Here is a 22,380-nt window from a genome sequence, read left to right on the forward strand (position 1 = left end):
TGCTTCGGTGGCTTGGCCCTGCAGTTCGTTCTCTTATCAACAAGTGAAGTGGTCCCTTGAAGAGGTCCTTAGCCAAGTGTGTGTCAAAGGTCTCTTGTCCACACCCAGAGAAAGTGCAGGCCAAGGGCCTGGTTCCCACACCCACTCCCGTGAAAACTGGGAGGGAGCTGAGGGTGCATGCGGTGTCTGCTGCCCGGCATGGGAACGCAAGCTGAATGAGAAGGCAGAGAGGAGTCATCCCAAGAAAGCCATATCCTCCACGTTTTAATCAGCTGGTGTTGCCTTGGATTTCACAGAGGAGATTTTTAACCAACAGAAGTTCAATGTTACTCCATCAACCAAGGACGGAAGCTCTGAGGGCGGTATTAGAACACTCGGTTGATTGCCCTGCAGATGGCAGGGAGTCGTGTTCCGTGGGAGGGAAGAGGAGGGGGCAGTGGTGCCAAGAATGGAATGGGAGAGGAATTGGCAAAAATGTTTGAGATAGCTCCTGCTTCAGGTTGTCAAGACCTAGGGCCCCCAGGGAATCTGGTCTGCCCCCACCCTAAAACTTTCCTGGAACCAAAAGTGAAGGCAAAAAAAATTTAATCCTGGAGTTCCTCCTCGCTTTTTCTACACCCCCCCCCCATATCGCTATAGTCAATCCGGTTTGACTTCCACAACAAAAAGTATCTTATGAACAGCCCGAAGCCCAGGGGCGCGGTGCTGGCGCAGGTCGCCGCAGCAAGAAGCGCCAGGGCCGACGGCGCGGGCTCCCGGGGGCGGGCGCCAGGTGCAGCGCGGGCGGGAGCGGGGCGCCACGCGCCGCGCCGCGCCGCCCCCGCCCCTGCGCGCGAGGCCTTGTGGGTAACGCGGGGCCGCCAGGTGACAGTTAATGGCGGCGGCCCGCTGAGGCGGGCTGGTGGGCGAGCGAGCGGGCAGGCGGCCGTGCAGTGCGGCGGGAGGCTCGGGAGGAAGGTTCCTGGCCGCCGCTCCGCTGCCGACTGCGGCGTCTCCAGGCGGCGGAGGGGCTTCCCGAGAGGCCCGCGCGCCATGGACAGAGCGGCGGCGGGCGCCGCGGGCTGCGAGGGCGCCGGAGGCCCCGGCTCGGGAGCGGCCGGCGGCCGGAGGCCCCCTTGGACGGCGGGGGGCGCCCCCGCCGGCTCGCGGCAGCCCAGCGTGGAGACCCTGGACAGGTAAGCGGAACCGGACGTTCACACTGTGTCGCGTCCCGACGCCGAGGGCTCCACGCGAGGCCCGCGCGCCCCCTTCCCCGCGCGCTTCGCGGCACTGGGCGACCGAAGCCTTCGGGCTGGGCGACCCCTCTCGTGCCCCTTCAGCTCTCTCAAGAGGACCCCCTTCCCAAGCGCGTGGCCCTCGGATCTGGCCCAGGCTGTGCACCTGGCTCACTTCCGCCTCGGCAGCTAAGCTCGCCCAACTCCCCGGCACCCCGCAGCGCTCACACCTCTTGGCACGCCACCTCCCGATGACCCCTGGGCCGCCCTTGCCCTGGCACGAATTCTCTGAGGGCCAGTGTGCGCTTTGAAGACCCCAATCCTACACTACCTGCTTAGAAGGCCTGGGGTGTTTCTGTCGGGAGTGGGAACTGGCCTGGAGGACTTCCAGACACGGAGTCGGAGGGACTTCCTCCTGCTTGCAAGGAGCTGCTCATTGCTTTCGGGAACATAGAAGCTTGCTGCTACTGCATAACAAGCAAGTTGGCAAGCAAAATCCAGCCATGTGGCAGCGGGCAGGGGCACAGGACCTGTCCTCAGAGGCGGCCGCATGGCTTGTCTTGGTGCTCTGGCCCCTGGGCCGACGCGGCTGCCACTTGCTGAGGGCACAGCCACGCTTGGAATGTGGCACAGGCAGTTTCAGAGGTTGGTTCCTGCCCGGCTGACTCAGAGCAGTGTGCGGAACATTTGGGAGTTTCCAAAAACACGGGAGCCACAGCACATGCTTGCTTCCTTTGGCATTGACCCCAGTGTCATTGCCGTGTACTTAACAAGGGATCCACTTCGCAGAAAACCAGTCACGAGCAAGAAAACGCTTTGGCTTATGTGCACTGAACTCGACGAACCTGGAGCAGTGCCTGAGCTCTCGATGGTCCAGACAACTCAAGATGCTTTTTGCTGCTTTGCCTCATCACCTAAGAATACAAAGGCACTGTTGAAATAGAATCACATCTTAGGCTACAGATGGGCACACAGAAAGTGCCTGGGATGAGACATACATGTCAAGCAGCAAAGGAACTAGGGGGACACTAGATTGTGCCACCCCCAAATCTGCCTCAGATCCTGCCTTCCTCCCGAGCTTTTGAAGGGGTGCAGATGGGAGATGGCAGGCGGAAGGATTCCGAGGTGGGGTGCAGGGTGGTTTTCAGAGGTTCCTGTGGGCAGCCCGAGGAGGGGACTCCCCGATGTGTGCTTAGGGGAGCTTGCACAGTAGAAGCAGCCAGAGATCTTCTGGGAAGCTGACATTTGAACTGAGTGTGAGGAGTAGAGATTAGCCCGGGGAATACAGTGAAGGGGAGCTTTGTGGCCACTGCGGTGCAGCCTCTGGCCGTGCAGGCAGTGAGAGGAGCCAGTAGCAGAGAAGGCCTGTTGTCTGCGGGAAGATGGCCTCCCTGAGGAGTGTGTCCTTCCTCGGTGAACAGGCCATGCTGCCGGGTAAGCAGGAGGTGCTGATCTTTGGGCTGGAGGAGAGCCTGGGGTCTGCATAGTTAACAGGCACTACAGCTGTGAGTCACACGCACCATGCAGTCTTTGCTGAGGGCGATCCTGGTTGACTTGTTGGAACAGTAGAGTGAAAACGTTTTTGAAAACATATGGGAGATGGGAGGCTGGTGTTCTGGCCACACCTACTGTTCAAGTCCTGGAATCTCATTTCACATGCAGCTCCCTGTCAGTGCACCTGGAAAGCAGCAGAAGATGGTCCAGGGACTTGCCCGCCGCCCCCCCGTGTCTGAGAGCCAGATGGAATTCTAGGCTCCTGACTTTGGCCTAGCTCAGTCCTGCTGCTGCAGCCATTTGGGCAGTGAACGAGCAAATGGAAGACATCTCTGTCCACTTCTCTCTAACTCTACCTTTCAATTAAATAAATCTTGAAATAAATTATTCAAAAGACAGGTAGGTAGCTGGAGTGCCCCGGCCTGCTGGTTTATTTCCTGAATGCCTGCAGCAGCTGAGGTTGGGCCAGGGCTGAAGCTGGGCACGTCCAGGTGTTTGAGGAGGGCGGAGGGGAGTGACCGGAGCCCTCTGCTGCTTGCAGCTCCTCAGGTGTGGGACACGGGCTTCAGAGCGGGTGGCCGCAGTGCTCACTGCTGCTCCATGGCAGCATTAGCAGCATGCTTTTTTCAGTGCTCCCTTGTGCGTTGGTTTGGATGAGGAAATACATCATCAGGTTAACTGTGGGGAGCACGAGAGACTGTCGCCCCGGGCACTGCGGGGTGTCCTTTGCCACTCCAGGGTGATGGCCCTGCCATAGTGTGGCAGGTACACTGGGGGTGGAGAGTCTAGCTGGGAGGTGTTGAAATGCTCGACCATTCAGTAATCCTGCCCATGAGGGCCTAGCTTGTGTCAGGGAGTAACTGCAAATTCCTGCCCTGTGCATTGTGCTTTTGGAGAGGCCACCAAAGGTGAAACAGGTTCTCTGTTTAGATGATAGTATGCATTTAGGTAAAGAAAAAAACGTAAGCTGAGATGGGGATTAAGACATGTTGGGCGGGGGGAGGGCAGCATGTGGCATAGCCAGTTAAGTGTCCACCTGTGACACTAGCCTCCCATATGGCTGGTTCAAGACCCAGCTATTCCACTTCTTACACAGCTTCCTGGTAATGCACCTGGGAAAGGAGTGGTAGATGGCTCAGGTCCCTGAGCCCCTGCACCCATGGGCGATCCAGAAGAAGCTCCTGGCTTCATCTGGGGAGTGAACCAGTAGATGGAAGATCTCTCCCCCCCCCCTTCTGTTACTCTGCCTTTCAAATAAATTAAAAAAAATCTCTAAAAAAGAAGTGTTGGGGTATATGCTTTGGATGGTGGTTGGAATTTTGGGTAGAAATATCAGGAAAAGTCTGAGAAAGGTGACTTGAAAAAATTGTTTTTTATTTCAAAGTCAGAGCTAGAGATCTTCCATCTGCTGCTTCACTTCCCGGATGGCTGCAACAGCCAGTGCTGGACCACTCCGAAGCCAGGAGCCAGGAGCTTCTTCCAGGTCTCCCATGCGGGTGCAGCGTCCCAAGGCTTTGGGCCATCCTCGACTGCTTTCCCAGGCCACAAGCAGGGAGCTGGGTGGGAAGTGGAGCCGCTGGGACGCGAACAACTGCCCATATGGGAGATTGGTGCTGAAGGAGGAGGCTTAGCCAGCTGGGTCACAACGCTGACCCCAAAGGTGGCATTTGAGCAATGCCCTGAAGAAATGAGGGTTCCAATCATGCAAATGGCCAGATGATAACAGCCTATGCAAAGGTTCTGGCTATAAAACTATAAGTATCATCAAGTCCACTAGGTATTACTAGCAAGTAGGTCATTAGGGAGAGAGAAAGGATAGGCCTCAGGGCGGTGGGGGAGAGCCTTGGAAGCCGTGCTAAACTGTTGGGGACTTTGGTTTAGAGGGGTGGCGTAGTGGGGGTCAGCACGGGTGCTGTGTGTGCATTAGAGGGACCGAGTTAGGGGCTGGAGCAGGCTGACTCTCCGGGCCAGGTGAGAGGCTGGTGCCTTCGCTCAGGGTGATGGGGCAGAAGGAGGAAGTGATCAGGCTCTAGACAGAACCTGAAGGAGACTGCAGCCTTCGCTGACGGTTGCTTAGTGGGGAGGAGAGACAAGTCAGTGGATACCAGTTATATAGCTTGTGGAGGAACTGTGTTGCTTAGCATGAAAAACATCTAGGAGGAGCAGAGTTAGGAAATAGCAGGCTTTCAGCTCTGGGCATATTGATGGTCAGGTCCCATTGAAATGTTCTGTAGCAGTTATCAAAGAGGCAGTTGGTGTGTGGGCAGGGAGTTTGGGGCTGACATCTGGCCTGGAGGCCTGAACTGAAGAGTCATCTGCACATAGATGGTGCTTCAATTCTTGAGGTGGGACAAGAGCACAGAACAGTGAGACTCTGGCAGGGTGGATTTTCAAGGTGCTTAGCACAGGAAAGTGATAGTTTAGGGAGTGTTTGGCTGTGAGGGTGAAGCAGTGGGGGCTGAGTGGGTAAGCTGGGATTTCTTTGAGCTGGATTAGGAAGCAGAGGCTGCAGGCGGGACTGGTGCCCCTAAGAGATGCCGGTGCTGCAGGCCACGACACAGTGGCCTGGGATTTACACTGAGTCAGGAATTACAGGGGGATGTTGTGGGACTGAATGACCCATGGCAGCTTATGCAGGGTGACTTGGCAGGGGCTTTGAAGCAGGCTAGTAGAGTCTTGCATGGAGGAGTGCCAGGCTTGAGAGCGGGAGGGATCCTGCTGGGAAGCTCCAATGTGCAGGTGCTGCTTGCTGCCAGGGAGAGGAGGATGCTCACACGAGAGACATGGGGTGGCCTGGGGGAGGGCTCGGCTTGCTGCCTCAGTTCTGTGCTCTGGACAAGCTCCTGTTCATATGTAGCTTTCAAGAGGGGTCCCTCAAGAGAGCCTGGCTCTGCAGGCCCAGCTGTGGGACCCTCGGCTCTCTTGTGCAAATTTTGCTGCTCTTAACAACAGTGGGCCTACACTCCTTGAGAGTGTGTGACTTGCTCAGGGTCCTGAGGAGGTGACAGCAGCAGGATTGGAATGTAGCCTCCTATCTGCGAGCCACGTATGATGCCATTTGGAACCACATTGGCCAGGACACTTCTGGTTGTAGGTGACAAAACCACACTCAGGCTACCTTAAGCCAGAGGACAATCACTTCGCTTACAGAACTGCTACAGTTGGGAGTGGTGGTCCTGGGTGGGGCGGGGCCAGAGTCTGGAGTGGTGGTCCTGGGTGGGGCGGGGCCAGAGTCTGGCGGGGTGGTTCTGGGTGGGGCGGGGCCAGAGTCTGGAGTGGTGGTCCTGGGTGGGGCGGGGCCAGAGTCTGGAGTGGTGGTCCTGTGTGGGGTGGGGCCAGAGTCTGGCGGGGTGGTCCTGGGTGGGGCGGGGCCAGAGTCTGGAGTGGTGGTGTTGGGGGCAGTGTTGTGAAATGCCTCATAACTTAGTTTGCTTGTTGGGCTTTGTATCTCAGAATTCCCATGGGGAATGGGGCTCTGGTTGCAGTGGGGTGATGGGCATGGCCTTCAACAGTTCTGGGGCAGATCTGCACTGCTCCGGGTCCAAGAGGAAATCCTGGGATTGGCTGGGCTTGGGTGACTTACCTCTAAGTGCGGAGGGAGAACGAAGGGGCCAGCCATCTACTGTCTTCTTTCCCACTGAACTCTGTGGAGTTGGGCTGGGTGGTTGGTTCCCTGAGGAAGCTAGGATACAAGCAGACGTAACGCAGGCCACTTGGGGTCAGCAGTTGCGTTCCCAGAGGGTTTTATTTTTCTCGTCTGTTTACAATCAGCAATGAGTGTGGACAGAAAAATAAAGCATTATGACAGGAAAGGTAGGATATAAGCAGGGAATGAAGGTGCCTTAGCCTTTAAAAAGGAAACAAAAGGGCCCAGCGTGGTGGCCTAGCCACCTAGTCCTCGCCTTGCACATACTAGGATCCTATATGGGTACCGTTTCTAATCCCAGCAGCCGCGCATCCCATGCGGCTCCCTGCTTGTGGCCTGGGAAAGCAGTCAAGGACAGCCCAAAAGCTTGGGACCCTGCACCCGCGTGGGAGACCTGGAGGAATTTCCTGGCTCCTTTTTTCGGATTGGCTCAGCACCGGCCGTTGCGCTCACTTGGGGAGTGAATCATCGGACGGATGATCTTCCTCTCTGTTTCTCCTCCTCTCTGTATATATCACTTTTCAATAAAAATAGATAAATCTTTTTTTTTTTTTTTTAAGAATCTTGTAGTTCTAGGGCTTGACGAGAACTCCAGGCTAAGTCACTCAAAACAACAGACAGATTTATTTTTAAAAAAGAAAAAAGAAAGAAACAAAAATTCACTCTTTTCCCTCAAGCCCTGTCCGTCTTAGCATTTGGGATAAATGGGTTTCTGGCATATGATATGAGCTTCTGCCTATTCTGCCAGTGTTTTCACTTAGACTTTCAGAAAGATGCTGGTTGGTAGCTTAGGCAGCTCACCCACTACGTGTGGTGCTGGCATCCCATAGGAGCGCCAGATTGAGTCCTGGCTGCACCGCTCCTAATGCGTCTGGGATGCACCCACACAGGAGACCAGAAGAAGCGACTGGCTCCCAGCTTTATGCTGGCCTAGCACTGGCCATTGCAGCCATTTTAGAAGTGAACCAACAGATAGAAGATCTGTCATTCTCTCTCTAACTCTGCCTTTCAAATAAAAAAAAATCCTTAAAAAAATATGCAGATAACCACTGGGCTGTCTTCACCAGAGACTGAGCTTTAGATGAACAGTGCAGAACATAGCTTGTTCATCTGATTCTGGGTTATCCCACACATGGCTTAGGGACCGTGGGTATCGGCAGCCTTCCACTACAGAAGCTGAATTAATCAGTGGTGTGCATTTTTCAATGTCTGAAAATAATCTTAGCAGTAAAAAGCTGCTTGTAAGGTAAACCTTTGTAAACATTTTTACCCTTTTGTTAATTTCTTCAGTGTTTTGATAAATGATGAGAGACCTGGCCTTTGGGGCAGTTGTTAATTCTCTTACATGGTCCTTTGGATCAGGTGACCATGGTCCATCCACTTGATAATTCTAGGCCCTTGGACAAAACTGTTGCCTCAGTTTTCTCATCTGTGAAATGGGGCACTGTGGGGCTGGTAGGGCTCCAGCTGTGCAAGTGCTTTGAACAGTAGAGCACTGAGGAAGGGGAGGATGCTACTGTCTTTGCGTGGTCATGTTTTCAAGAAGTCGGTTGGCAGGCATCTACAGTACCGGCTTCAGCTCAGTGGCTTCACCACCATTGGCTGTGACATGTCATAGCTAGACAACCACTTTCTAACCATCTATGTCACCTCTGCACCTCCGATCTGAAAACCAAGATGACTGGGTAGTTCCTTTTGAACTTACTTGTTGTACCGTGTTTCTGAAGCCCTGATGACAACCAGAAAACCCTTCTATAAATTGCCAGAGCATCTACCAAAATGTAAGGCATCATTTTTCTGACCTTATGGAAATGGTTTTTTTCCTCCATTGAGAGTCTTACAAGTACACTGTTCTCTGTACTTGGAGTTGCCATTGTGAAACTGAATATTTGTAAACCATATGCAGTATGCTGCTTATTTCACTTTAGAATTAATTTTCCACAAACATTACATTAACAGTATTTTTCCATATAGTATGGAAAAGAGCATGGTCCCGGCACAATGGCTCAATTGGCTAATACTCCCCTTGCTGTGTGCTGAGATCCCATATGGCCGGTGGTTTATGTCCTGTCTGTCCCGCTTCCCATCCAGCTCCCTGCTTGTGGCCTGGGAAAGCAGTCGAGGACGGCCCAAAGCCTTGGGACGCTGCACCCGCATGGGAGACCTGGAAGAGGCTCCTGGCTCCTGGCTTCAGATCGACTCAGCTCTGCTCTGGCCATTTTGGTCATTTGGGTAGTGATCCAGTGGATGAAAGAGCTTTCTGTCTCTGTGTAAATCTGCCTTTCCAATAACATCTATCTATATCTATCTATCCATATCTAGATTGTGTGCGTGTGTGTGTGTGTGTGTGTGTGTGTATGATAACATGCTTAGCTATGTCACACCAAGAAGAAAATTGGCTTGACTCACTTAAAATTAGCAGGAGAACAGATGGTGCAGTGGCTAAGGCCCTGCTTGGTACAGCTGTGTCCCCTATGGGAGTGCCATGTGCCACCAGCGTAGCCCAGCTTCTGCTGCTGTATACTTGCATTCCCGCCCCTGCCCACAGGGGACTAGGGTTGAATTCCCTATTCCTTGCTTTGGCCTGGCCCAGCCACAGTTGTTGCAGACATTTGAGGAATAAACCAGCAAAAGGGAGATCTCACTTTCTCATCACTTCACGCCTGCCCCTCCCCGGAATCTAACCTTAATTCCTAGTTCTCAATCGGTATTTCAACTATTTTATTTATTTATTTTTTTCTTTTAAGTACAAGCAGCAGGTACTGATGCAGAAGCTGAATAGGTGACCTGCAAGATGTGGCCAGGGCAAGGATGAGTGAAGTGTCATTGGAGAGCAGCTCTGTTTTAGAGGTTTATTTTGTTTATTGGAAGGGGAGCGAGAATGAGAGCTCTTTTCTGGTCTCTGGTTTCCTTTGCGGGTTCACACCCTGGCTGGCTGCAGTGCTTGGGCTGGGCCAGTCCAAAGCCTGGAGCTTCTACCAGGTCTCCCACCTGGTTGCAGGAGCCCAAGCAGTTGGTTAATTTCCTCTATCTTCCCAGCACATTAACAGGGAGTTGGATCACAAGTGGAGGAGCCAGGATCCCACAATGGGGTGCTAGCAAAATGCCAGCCCTTCAATTCTTTTATTGTTTTTTAAAAAGAATCATTTATTCTTATTGCAAAGTCAGATATACAGAGAGGAGGAGAGACAGAAAAACCTTCCATCCATTGATTCACTCCCCAACCGGCAGGCAATGGTTGGAGCTGAGATGATCCGAAGCCAGGAGCCTGGAGCCTCTTCTGGGTCTCTCATGCAAGTGCAGGGTCCCAAGGCTTTGGGCTGTCCTTGATTGCTTTCCCAGGCCACAAGCAGGGGAGCTGGATGGGAAGTGGGTCCACCGGGATTAGAACCAGCACCCATATGGGATCCTGGCGCGTGCAAGGCGAGAACTTTAGTTGCTAGGCTACAGCGCCGGGCCCCTTCTATTAATTGTTAAGGTAACGAAATAGTTAAATGTTTCATCAGCAAAAAGAAATGTGTGTATAAACCTATTTGGTACTGGTTTTTCTCACAAAGAGCTTGTATTTTAAAACTTTAATCATGCTGTTTCTTTTAGTCCTACAGGATCACATGTTGAATGGTGTAAACAGCTTATAGCGGCTACAATTTCTAGTCAAATTTCAGGTTCAGTGACGTCAGAAAATGTATCTAGAGATTACAAGGTAAGTAACCTTGAGTATTTAATTCATTTTTGGTGTTTGCAGTATCCAGAAAGCTTTGCAATTTTAATTCAAATGAGCTTTGGCCTCTTGATGCTCACCTGTCATTTGCTTGAGAATGAGAATTAGAGGCTCTCTGCTAGGAAATCTGTAATTTTACTAGTACACAGCATATGTCATCATAAATTTAGAATTAAGAGGAAAGCTGCCTTTAGATTATATTCTTTTAAAAGGTAGGTTCTGTGTTATAATAAATGCATTGTATATTCCTTGTTATTCTGAATTTCAAAAATGTTCCCTAGATTTCAGCGTTGAGATTTGTATGCAAGAATTACCTGTGAGTATTTAATATTAATATGTGATACTACAAAGCAGAAATATCCTTGCAGAATCTCTAATGAGTGTATATGGGCAGCCTTACTTTCTAGTCCTCAGTGAAATGAAAAATGCTTTGGTTTGCAATGTGGAGTTACCTGCTTGTCCTGCAGTCAAACCTCACTACTTGTTTCCCAGCATTCCCAAGCAAAGGGATGAAATGGGTGCTGTGTAAATACTGGCTCAGTTAGCAAAGCAAAAATCATTTGCTCCATCTTCCTTAAGAACTAACTTGGTCTTAATGATTTTCAACTATTAAAAGTTGCTGTAAATGAAAACACTTTGTTTCGATAGTGTTCACTTGAATTGAGGTTTCAGTTTATTACAGTTATTCCTGCCTGCTAGTAACAGATGATTGGTTTCTAATAAGTATGTGAGAATTGTGTTTGCAATCTCAGATGACCATCGTTAACAGTCTTAAAATCTTAGTAATTCCCTTAATAACTGTTCCTTATTTAAACCCTTTGTTTCACATCAGTTCGTTTTCAGTTCTAACAAGTGCAGAGATCAGCTCAAGGAGACCATGTGGTTGAGATTTGACTAGATGCCGTCTCTTGCTTCATGTGGGCTAGCAGGTGCTGGTGATTATGCCAGAGGAGGGCATATCTGTGAATTAGTAGGAATTGGATACTTCGCCCAGCTAGAAGAGTAACAGTATGTAGTTTTCCCCTCTAGCCAGTTTTCTTTTTTTTTTTTTTTTTTTAAAGATTTATTCATTTTATTACAGCCAGATATATACAGAGGAGAGACAGAGAGGAAGATCTTCCGTCCGATGATTCACTCCCCAAGTGAGCCGCAACGGGCCGATGCGCGCCGATCCGAAGCCGGGAACCCAGAACATCCTCCGGGTCTCCCACGCGGGTGCAGTGTCCCAATGCATTGGGCTGTCCTCAACTGCTTTCCCAGGCCACAAGCAGGGAGCTGGATGGGAAGTGGAGCTGCCGGGATTAGAACCGGCGCCCATATGGGATCCCGGGGCTTTCAAGGCGAGGACCTTAGCCGCTAGGCCACGCCGCCGGGCCTCTAGCCAGTTTTCATTTGAGATTTCGTGGTTCACAAAACCTGGCTGGGCAAACATACTGCCAATCCCACTGGTCCCAGTTGCCCTCTTGCTCCACTTTGGCTGAGAATCAGCCCGCTGAAGGAGAGGCTTCAGAACCTGTATTGGCAGAGAGTAGCTCCCACATCTTGGGGTACTCTTCTTTGTGGGCAACAGGCAACAAGAGTTTAGCTAGAAGGTTTTCATTATGGTTGAATAGTCGTTCCTGTTGTGTGAGTTTTACAGCAGGTTGAATGGCGACTGTGTACAAGGCTTTTTGACACACCAGCTTGAAGCTGTACTTCAACGTTAAGCAACCAGGTTTTTTTTGGTTAAGATTTATTACTATTTGAAAGGCTAAATTACAGAGAGAGAGGGAGGGACGGAGGGAGAGAGAGATTGAGTGGACAGAAGACTTCCGTCCACTGGTTGCAGTGGCCAGAGCTGGCATGGTCTGAAGCTGAGAGCCAGGAGCTTCCTCCAGGTGTGCCCTATGGGTGTGGGGCCCAAGCACTTGGACCAGCCTCCATCACTTTCTCAGGTGCGTTAACAGGGAGCTGGACTGGAAGTGGAGTAGCTGGGACTGGAAGAGGTGCTGATTTAGGCTGCTGGTGCCACAGGTGGAGGATTAGCCTGTTACGCCATGGCTCTGGTCCTAGCAACTACATTTTAAAAATGTTTATCTATTTACATTTGTGTGTTACAAGGAGCCCCCATTGGAATGGGTTAACAGATGGTGTTCCGGAAAAAAAAAGACTTTTCTGATTAGTAAATTGAATTTTAAATCCCTACATCAGATCACAGGTAAAACTTTTGGTGAATTATTTTAACAGCATGTTTTCTGACTGTGGCTATATTTGCCCTCTGGCCACATCTGGAAAGTTATTGTTAAATTTATAACTTAGGAGTTCCATGCTTTCTTCAAGGAAGGAATTTTGTTGTAATAAAAACATGAAAGATTTGTAAATTACAAGGATTATTGCGTGTACTACTTATGAAGTAGTTTTCATACTCAGGGAAATCAAGCTGGGACTTTGAGGTCTCACTGTCTTCTGGAATGGGACTGGCTCCATAGGTTTAGATAGTTTCCTGAGGATGTAGCTTGCAGCCATCTGAAGATAATACTTGGAATGATCTATTGTGTAAATAACTAATTTGAAATACACTGAATTTGGAAGTTTGTTGATTGTAGTTAGCCTCCAGTTAGTAATGGCATAGGAGCAGGCATTGGCATGGAACAGAGGCTTGCATCTCAATGCAGAGTGCTTATGGGCTGCGTCGTCATGATCGGCCTGCTGCCATGGGCAGACTCTGGCTTCATAATGACTTTTGAACATGTCCATTTAGGTCTTAATGCAGCCCAACAAGCTAGTTAGAGCTGTTATTATAGTTATCACTGAACAGATGGGGAACTGAAGCCTGGAAAGCTTAACTGACTCGTTTAGGATCACAGGGTTCAACTTGGGACTTGAACCCAAGTTGTCCTGTTCAAAAGAGTGATTTTTAAATTTGGCCCACCAGCCAAAGATGAACAGGTTTTCAAAATATGGCCCTTGGATACCTTAGCAATGTGGATTCCTAGGCTCCATTCCCAACTTCCTGAATCTCTGAGAGAAGGAACCGAGTGCCTTGCATGAAAAGAAAAATCACAAAATCTTGGCTTCCTAGCTTTACATTTGCTGAAATTGGTGAGAGGAACATGTGTTTCTGGTACATTCCTATCAAATCTGAATGGTTAGCAATTCATGTTTGGTGTGGAGACCAATTATTTTATCATTTTATATCAGAAATTGTCAGTCATCCCAGGATCAGATCACCCAGAATGTGATAAGAATATCACTGGCATCATGTGAGAATAGTATATTCATGAGATATATTTTCATATTTATCTAATTACTTTATGGCATATTAGGAAAGCTGGCACACGAAAGCTTATGATTTAGCAGATATTAATTCATAGAAAAGGCAGATTATAAAACAGGATGGATTTTACATCACTGTGAAGACAAATGTTAGTACAGGTGGTATGCAGATAAAGCAAGGCACACTTACAGAGGTGGTGTTAGGACAGAAAGTTGGCAAACATTGCACTAGCTGAGAGTGGGAAGCTATTATGTTGAGCTATGAGTCAACTGAATTAATAAATGCATGCTTTAATACCAATTCATCCTAAAGATGATCCCAATAATTAAGACTACTAGCAGAACTGTAATGAAGTGTTTTGGTTTTGCCTGCCTACTGTTCCCAACAGCAAATCAAATTATTTCATTTGTACTATTCTAGTAGTAAAAACAAAACAAAACAAAACAAAAAACTCTGGAATTAGTCCAGAAAATCTGAGTACAAGATTTGAATGTAATCTTCTGTTTGCCCGGTGGAACAATACAGTTATGGACATTTGATTTGTAATGAAAAGTTTTTATGAGCTGTTAGCAGAAGCGATAGTTGATTACACCTTCCACAGCTGCCAGTGTTTGGAAAGTAAGCTAGAAGGGTGGAACATGATGGGCAGAATAGTGTAAATGGTACTGGCTAGATTTTGACCTATAGGTTCTTTAACTGTAAGGATAATAGGGTTTGAATTAGATTATAAGCCTCTGCCTATCTTTGTGGAACATCAAATCCCAAAGGATTTGATTCTGGCTAGCCTTATGAAAACTAGGACATTTGGTAGTGCTGTGGCATAGTGTGTTAAGCTGCTTTCAGTGCTTGCATCCCAAATGTGCACCACGGTGTTCAAGGCTCATCTGTTGTTCCAACTTCCTGCTGATGGCCTTGGAAAGCAGTGGAAGATGACCCAAGTGCTTTGTGCCCATGTCACCCACATGGGAGACCTGGAAGATGAGCCTGGTTTCTGCCTGGCTTAGTGCTGGCTGTGGCCATTTAAGGAATGTACCAGCAGGTGGAAAATTCTCTGTCTCTCCCCCCTTCCCTTTCTCTCTCTCTCTGTTTCTCTCTCCCCTCTGTCTTTCCCTCTCTGTAACTGTCAAAAAAATCTTTGATAGTTTGAATGTGATCCATCTTCTTTTCTTGGCATCATCATTATCATGATCACATTTCTATTCCTCGTCTTTCTCTTCCCCTCAGCTGTGTACACTCAAATACTAGATCTCTTTTCTGAATATTCTGAGAAGAAAATGGAGAAGGTTCTGTACTTTAATTATTGAGTGGAATAGTAGTACAGTAATTATATTCTGGATCATCAACAGAAATTTCAAGAAAGGCTTTGGAGGGAAGGATGAAACAGTACATGGGAAAGACTTCATTAAGCCTTAGCCGGACCATTGTCAGTATTCCTTGGCATGGGGATGGAGCCAGGAAAAAGGAAGCTTGAGCATGAGCTTCAGAGTGTGTGAGCCTGAGTCCATTGTTGGCAACCTGGCCTTATGGCTTGTTTATTGTATCAGGGGTTGTACGTTCTGATGCCTACATTGTTTTTTTTTAAAGATTTATTTATTTTTATTACAAAGCCAGATATACAGAGAGGAGAGACAGAGAGAAAGATCTTCCGTCCGATGATTCACTCCCCTAGTGAGCTGCAACAGCCAGTGCTGCGCCGATCCAAAGCCAGGAACCTGGACCCTCTTCCGGGTCTCCCACACGGGTGCAGTGTCCCAAAGCTTTGGGCTGTCCTCGACTGCTTTCCCAGGCCACAAGCAGGGAGCTGGATGGGAAGTGGAGTTGCCGGGATTAGAACCGGCGCCCATATGGGATCTCAGCACACAGCAAGGGGAGGACCCATGGTGCCTACATTGGATAGTTAACAAACTGGGAAGACACAGGAGTGCTGTGGAGAAGCAGAGTGAAAACTGCTCCCTCACCACTTTGAGCATTGGGCAGGTTTCAAAATCCCTGTTACTGGCTGAACCTCCGGCTTAGAATCACTGTAATAGGAAAGTGGTATCTTATTCACCACGGTTCTTATAAAAAAGAATTCTCTCGAAAATATCAAGGTTTGGACTTCTGTGTCTGGAAAGATGGAGCAGATGTATTTTCTCTTGTTCTTTACAGTAAATTGAACAAAAAACTCTGAACACTATATGTCAAACACAGGAACACCTAGAAAGGTAGACAGAGCAGCCTGGCTAGGAACCCCGGGGCCCAAGGAATGACATGCTGTTACGTTCTTGGATTTTGCTTTTGCTGTGTATGTGTCTCCCAGACTCATCGTTAAAGAAGACACTGATGCAGAAATGCCAGCAGGCACGAGCAAAAGGCTGTTTTGTCTGAAACCAGCAGGCCAGGAAAGTGACAGCCTAGCAGAAGGGAAGCTAGTCCCTGTGCTGCAGCCAAGCACCACACATAGAGCAGAGCTCTGCCCCCTGCTGCCCCACCACAGTTAAGCACCCACCCCTGCCGTTCTGCCTGTCTCCCTGTAAAAGCCACATGTAGACGTCTTGTTCTAAATTGCCTATATTTAGGAACTTAAAGGAGTTAATTCCTTTGACCTATAGCATTACTTAATCTGCAATGCCTTCTGGACTCTGAAAAGTATTTTCTACTTATTTATTTATCTCTTCAATAAAATGGCAGAGTTAAAGACACAGGGAAAGATAGAGATCGAGATATCTTCATCTTGTGGTTCACTCTGTAATTGGCTGCAATGACCAGGGTTGGACCAGGCTGATGCCAGAAGCTTGATTTGGTTCTCCCACGTGACCCATCCTCATCTGCTTTCTCAGGCTTATTAGCACAGGACTGGATTGGAAATGGAGCGGTTGGGACTTGAACCCATGCCTGTACCAGATACTAGCATCACAAGCAGTGGCTTAAACCGTTGTGCTACAAGACTACCCACTCCCCCTTTAAAATTTATTTTATTTATTTGAAAGGCAGAGTGATAGAGTGAGGCACAGCTAGATCTCCCATCCTTTGGTTTATCCCCCAGATGGCCCTGATGGTAAGGAGCCAGGAGCCAGCAACTCCCATCGGGGTCTCTCCTGTGGGGGTGGGGCTCCAAGTACTTGGGCTAGGGTCACCTGCCTTCCCAGGCATAATAGCAGACAGCTGGGTCAGAAGCAGGGCAGCCAGGATTCAAAGTCACACTCCGTACAGGATCTGGCCTCACAGGGGGCAGATTAACCCACTGCACAAAATTCCAGCCCAACAGTGTTTCCTCTTAATAAGACAGTGTTTTTTGGAGTCTGTATTTTTGTATTCACATGATGTTCTAATCTATGCTGAGTAAAACCACAAAGCTGATGAAGACTCTGCCCTGAGTTTTCTCTTTTAATGCTAAATGCTATGTTTCATAGAACATCCAGTGGCTAGATGATAGAGTTTTGGACTTTGCTACAGGGTACAGCAATGATTAAAGTCGCCCTAGGCTATTATTACAATTGTTTGCCTGTTTTAAGTCCCATGTGTCTGGGCTGTTTCCTCTGACTGGAACTTTCTGAATGCATATGTTGTATGTTAAGGAGACACAGGCTGCAGGCTGCAAAGGTGCTGAAATCAGTGTCCTGGTTGAGTCAGACATGCTGTCCTCCATGCTCCATGAGCAGCCTCTGCCTCTCCCCCAGTGCCTTCCCTTTGCTGCGCACTGGATGGACAGGATGCAGAGCTCTTGCTGTCATGGGGAGTGACCATATCAGGAAGTGCAGTTCTGAGGTCCCAGCTAAGAGTTGGCAATACAAGTGTAGGTTTCATAGAAACCATGTGAAGTGTGTTAGTTAATTCAGCTACGTGATATCAATAATCCTTTAGTTGAGCTGTGCTCTGGCTTTGTTGGCTTTGTTTTATTTTATGGGCTGCTTTGGGGACGTAACTACCATTTTGTATTGTTTCTATGTGGGAAAAATTCCAAACAGAATCACAAGTGAACTTTTCAAACACAATCTGTTCCTGATAGGTTGTAATAGCATTTGACAGAAAGGCCTTGTGTTTAAAATAATGTAGTTTGTCTTTGCCTAAGGGGCTATGCATTTCTCCAAATCATAGACTTCCTTCAAAATTATAGGGCAAATGTGTTAGGATTGACTTGATATTGAATGAAGCTCTCATGACAAATGTGTTAGAATTGCTCTTGGTTGATTCTATTTGGAGGGTTGTGTTTCTTAGAGAATTGGGCTGTTGCACTTACTGGCATCTTTCACAGATCACTAGTAACGTCCATGATGATGATGTTTTGTATTTTAACTAACAGGTTTTCAGGAGGCCTGACATAAGGGTAAGGATATTTGGCTTTTGGCAAATGGGCCTCCTCGTGTATGTCTGCTTGATCGAACATGTAGTCCACTTAGTGTTCTGTACCTTTTCACTGGTTTTGATGAGTCAGATCATTTTGCTCTGCCATGTCATAGCTTTCAGTGTTCACTAGAAATGCTTTCCTTGTTACAGTGTTTTATGTGCTATAAAAGCCAGCATTTGTGCTCAAGTTGTCAGCGATGTGCAGTACTGGCGTTTTTGTACTACGTGAATTCTGAGCGAATGTGTGTTCATAGTGGGGATTACAAATAGTAGTCTAAAGAGTCATCTTTTCATCTTGTTTATCATGTAATCCATGATGAATAATTTAGCAACCAAAGAAAAACTGGTTAAATATTGTCCATTATGCTGATTTTGAGTCACACTTGTTCTTGCATGTTGAATCCAAAAAGCAGAAATGCTAATCTCGAAGAAAACTTGAGCACAGTCTCAATTTGTATTTTTAAAATACACGTTTAGTGAATGATAGCTTGGAATTCCTCATGATTTTCCTTCCCTTTGTTTCAGAATATTCATAAAGCAAGACAAAGATTGGTAATGTGCATGCATTTAAGCCTTAGCTTCAGATGTTGACAACTAACCTGTATCCGCTAAATGAGAACAGTGTAGGTTTTGACAGCATAATTTAATGACTTTGGTTTGGAATTTCTAATCCTATTGACCCCTATGGAGTAGTCAAGTCGAATCCCTAATGTAGTTGGTCTACCTTTCTCATATTGTTTGTGCTATATTGTCTTTCGCTTATGAGAGTCATTTTGTTTCACTGGTTCACATTGTTAAAGGTTACTTTTGGGCTTCACACTTGCATGGACTTTGAGATGCTTGTTAAAATTCATTCACTTTTCTGTTTTTAAACATTTTAATCAAGGCAGGATTCCATTTTTGTGTTGGAAAAAATGGACATTAAAAAAACTGGCTTCATTTAAAAGTTACACTGCTTTGAAGGGTAGCTGTGTCAAATGTGTGCTAAGTTCAGTTTGATGATGAAATGTTAAGATTTGTTAGGGAGTTATTTGTACTTTATTCACATAAGGAAAGGTGAGAAATACTAAATTGTTAAGCTTTGCTACCTTTTCACTGGTTGCCTTTTAAAGAAACACCGACATTAGAACCAAAGGTTCAGGAAGTAACACTGTATTACATTTCTAATATTTACAGCTTTCAAAGGGAGTGAGAATCTTCTGCAGTATTTATATTCTTTATATCAACTGTTGAACTAAAAATGCAGTATTTCAGATTTTTTAAAAAAATAGATTTTGTGAATAAAATCCAGTAAGATCAGTATACCTTTTTTAAAGGGTTTGAGGAAGTTTAAGGATCTCTGTTGCTTATTTAAAGCATGCTCACATTGCAATTAAAATATTTAATATATTGATTTGTAAATTATGTTAGTGATAGTCTATAAGAAATAGACACGTGTGGTTTTGGTATATGGAATCTATGGCATGTGATAATGTGCATGTATGCAGTGAAATTTAACCTGGGCAGCAGTTCTTTGGAGTAAGAGAATACTGGCTGTATTTAAATCATGTCTAGGATGGCCTTTGTATTTTGGCTTCACTTGGCCTTTTACCTGGCTTCTGTGGTATGCTTTTTTGGCTATGAATGTGTTACATGACTGTTAATTCTTTTTGTTTTGTTTTGTTTTGCTATATCCTATAGTATTGCTTACCTTTAAAAACACAGTACATTCTTTGAAAGTCGTATTTGTTTGCTCTTTATTTTCTGTTCCAACATAAACACAGAACAGATTCTCCACTTTAGGCCAGAGGTGGTATACATGTCCCACACATGATTTCCTTAAACTCCATGGGGGAAAATGTTGTGATTTGCAAAGCCATGAAAGGTGTGTCAACTTTTACCTGCTTACTGTCTCTTTAAAAAAGAAATTCTGTCCTTTCACCTGTTTGCACGTGTTTCTCTTTCTCTTCTTTGCCTTTTCTTGTCCATGCACCTGGTGCTGTGCAGGAGCTACAGGGAGAGCACAATGGCTACCCTGCTGAAGCCGAAGCTGATCAGGTGGCAAGTTCTACATGTTCATCTGTTTGTAGCTACAGATTTTGTACTTAGAAGCCATTTCATACTAGATTTTTAGATAATAAGCAGAGCTTTCTAAATGTTCTCCCACTATGGTAGTGCCTTTCTGCTCAAATTTGGTAGATGACATCATTTGCAAAAATTGGTTTATCCAACATTTTGTCTACTAGAAATACTGTGCTTGCTTTGCCCAAGCAGGTTATTGAGGAGGAAAATTGCCCTCAGTCGGTGCAGGGTCTGGAAGTGACTTTAAAGTACTTGCAGTGTTGGAAGGAACACATGTTCATACTTAGGTTGTTCCTGGACGCGTGGGCTTTGCGTTATTCAGATTCCCATGGTACCTTAAATGTACATTAGAGTGGATACCTGTATTTTATTGCAATCAGAGTATAAAGTCATTCCTGGAATATTCGTGAGTACTTAACTACTTGCTCAGTACCTCCAAACCCTTTATGGAGTCTTTTAAAGCAGGAGTACTTTTCCAACTAATATAGAAGCTCAGTGTGAGGATTTTTCAAAAAGTTAATGGAAAATGAAATCAAAAGTTTAGGGGTGAGGGCCTGGTATGATAGCCCAATGGCTAAATCCTCACCTTGCAAGTGCTAGGATGCCATGTGGGCACTAGTTCATATCCCAGCTGTTCTACTCCCATCCAGCTCCCTGCTTGTGAAAGCAATGGCCTGGGAAATGGCCCAGTTCCCTGCTCAGAAAGCAATGGAGGATGTCCAAAGCCTTGGGACCCTGCACCTGCATGGGAGACCCGGAAGAAGCTCCTGGCTCCTGGCTCTGGATCAGTTCAGCTTCGGCCATTGGTGTCATTTCGGGGAGTGAATCAGCCTTTCAGTCTCTCCTTTTCTCTGTAAATCTGATCTGCCTTTCCAATAAAAGCAATTAAAAGAAAAAGCAAAAGAAAATGTTTAGGGGTGAGCACTTGGTACAATGGCTAAGTCGCTGCAGCTTCCTGCTAATGTGCTACATGGGAGGAAGTGCAAGTCGCAGCTGCTGACATGGTAGCCCCACATGAGTTGCAGGCTGCTGACTTGGGTCTGGCGCAGTCCTCGCTCTCAGAGGCCTTTGCGGAGTGAAGGACTGTGCTTTGGAAATAGATTGTATGTGCATATAATATAACAATGTAATATTATAATTATAAAATATAATATTTCTATTTGAAAGGCTGAGTTATAGACTAGGAGAGGCAGAAAAAAAAAGTTGTTCCATCCACTGATTCACTAGCACACGGAGCGATGGAGCTGATCCAGAGGCAGGAGCTTCTGCGTCTCCCACACGGGTGCAGCGGCCCAAGGGCTTGAGTCATCCTCTGCTGCTTTCCCAGGCCATAAACAGGGAGCTGGGTGGCAAGTGGAGCAGCTGGGACATGAACTGGTGCACGTATGGCCTTATCCTACTACACCATGCTGCTGACTCCCCCCCAAATTTTTAAATTTATTGTATTTTAGGGGGGGAAATGCATGCATAGTTTTTTATTGTGTGCCTTTTCCTTGAACTTCTTGAAGATTTCACATATACATGATTTCAGTTTTTTCAAAACATAGTAAACATTTATTTTTATTCCATTTCCCACAAATATTCAAGTGTATTTCATATGTGAGACTGATAGAAATACAGGTCCAGGGACACATAGCAAACCCCTGCTGCTCATCCACACCTCTGTCCTCCTTGGAACCCTGACAGCGTCTAGAAGCATCTGATTTGAAAACTGTTGCTTCCATGTACAGCATTACATTAAACTGTCCACCTGGCAGCTTGGCTTGAGACTGAGGAGAAAAATGGTGCAAAGGCCAGGGTTACCATTGAGGTGAGCTCAGGCCCTCAGCAAGTGCTAGTCGGGCTTCCAGAGCTCAGCTGGATCTTCAGGGCTGCTGGGATAGAGGACTTCCTCAGGTTGGCCGGGTTGGAGCAAAGCCATTAAGAGCAGTGAGCGTGTTTATACAATCAAATTTAGTTTTCAAAAATATTCCACGCTTTGTGATACATACGGGCTGGATAAATCCAAGGCCAAATCATGTCCTCTGCAACCTGAAGATGCAGTAAAAGCTTAATTTCGCTCAGATGTAAGTTTGTCTCCTAACACCAGCTTTATGAAGGGAGTCGGCTGTGCTCACCAAAAATAAGAGCCTTTAAAAATTATACTCTTGAATCCCTCTGCTGAAGTTGCATGTGCTCCTTTTGCAGAATGAACCTGGGTCGGGAGATCTGAAGCAGTGGGATTGCTTCTTTGTTCTGTGCTCGTGATTGCCTTGCTTGTCAGCAAAAAGCATGTCTCATATTTAATTCTCACTGGTGAGAAATTTCTCTCCCGGTGCCTTGTAAACACATTCACACCTCAGGCCGACTGGATGGACTGCGGGGATAAAGGAGAGAGAGAGAGCTTCATCTTCAGCCTCTGCCCTGAGAACCTTGCGCACTTCTCACCTCTGTGTCCCAACCTGCAATATTTTATTATGTAGTCCAAGGTTGAAGATTTTAAAAATCTTTAATGTGGTTTGCTCTAAAACTTAAATGGAATTATGTTTTTCCTACTTTCTTCTAGATTTGATTTATTAAAAACATCTGCTTTAGTAAATATGTTTCAAACTAATATACCCCCACTTATTTTCAATAAGGAAATTAAGTCTATGTGACCTATAATAATTAGCCATTAATGTAA

General features: G+C 46.8%; 1 protein-coding gene across 3 annotated transcripts in view; it reads left to right on the forward strand.

Annotated features, from left to right (window-relative positions):
- The first annotated feature begins 940 nt into the window (after positions 1–940).
- Positions 941–22,380, forward strand: part of MTMR1 (myotubularin related protein 1) — a 49,386-nt gene continuing 27,946 nt past the window's right edge. Inside the window, exons 1-4 of one of the 3 annotated variants that reach the window (XM_036497793.2) lie at positions 941–1,175; positions 9,952–10,057; positions 17,614–17,637; positions 18,183–18,209. In XM_036497793.2, coding sequence (XP_036353686.2) covers positions 1,033–1,175; positions 9,952–10,057; positions 17,614–17,637; positions 18,183–18,209 — 300 coding nt within the window. In that variant the 5' untranslated portion in view covers positions 941–1,032. The remainder of the gene's footprint in view (positions 1,176–9,951; positions 10,058–17,613; positions 17,638–18,182; positions 18,210–22,380) is intronic. The other 2 variants (XM_004598544.2, XM_004598545.2) reach the window with 2 other exon arrangements.

Source organism: Ochotona princeps, chromosome X (assembly GCF_030435755.1).
Source record: "Ochotona princeps isolate mOchPri1 chromosome X, mOchPri1.hap1, whole genome shotgun sequence".
Taxonomy (NCBI): Eukaryota; Metazoa; Chordata; class Mammalia; order Lagomorpha; family Ochotonidae; genus Ochotona; species Ochotona princeps.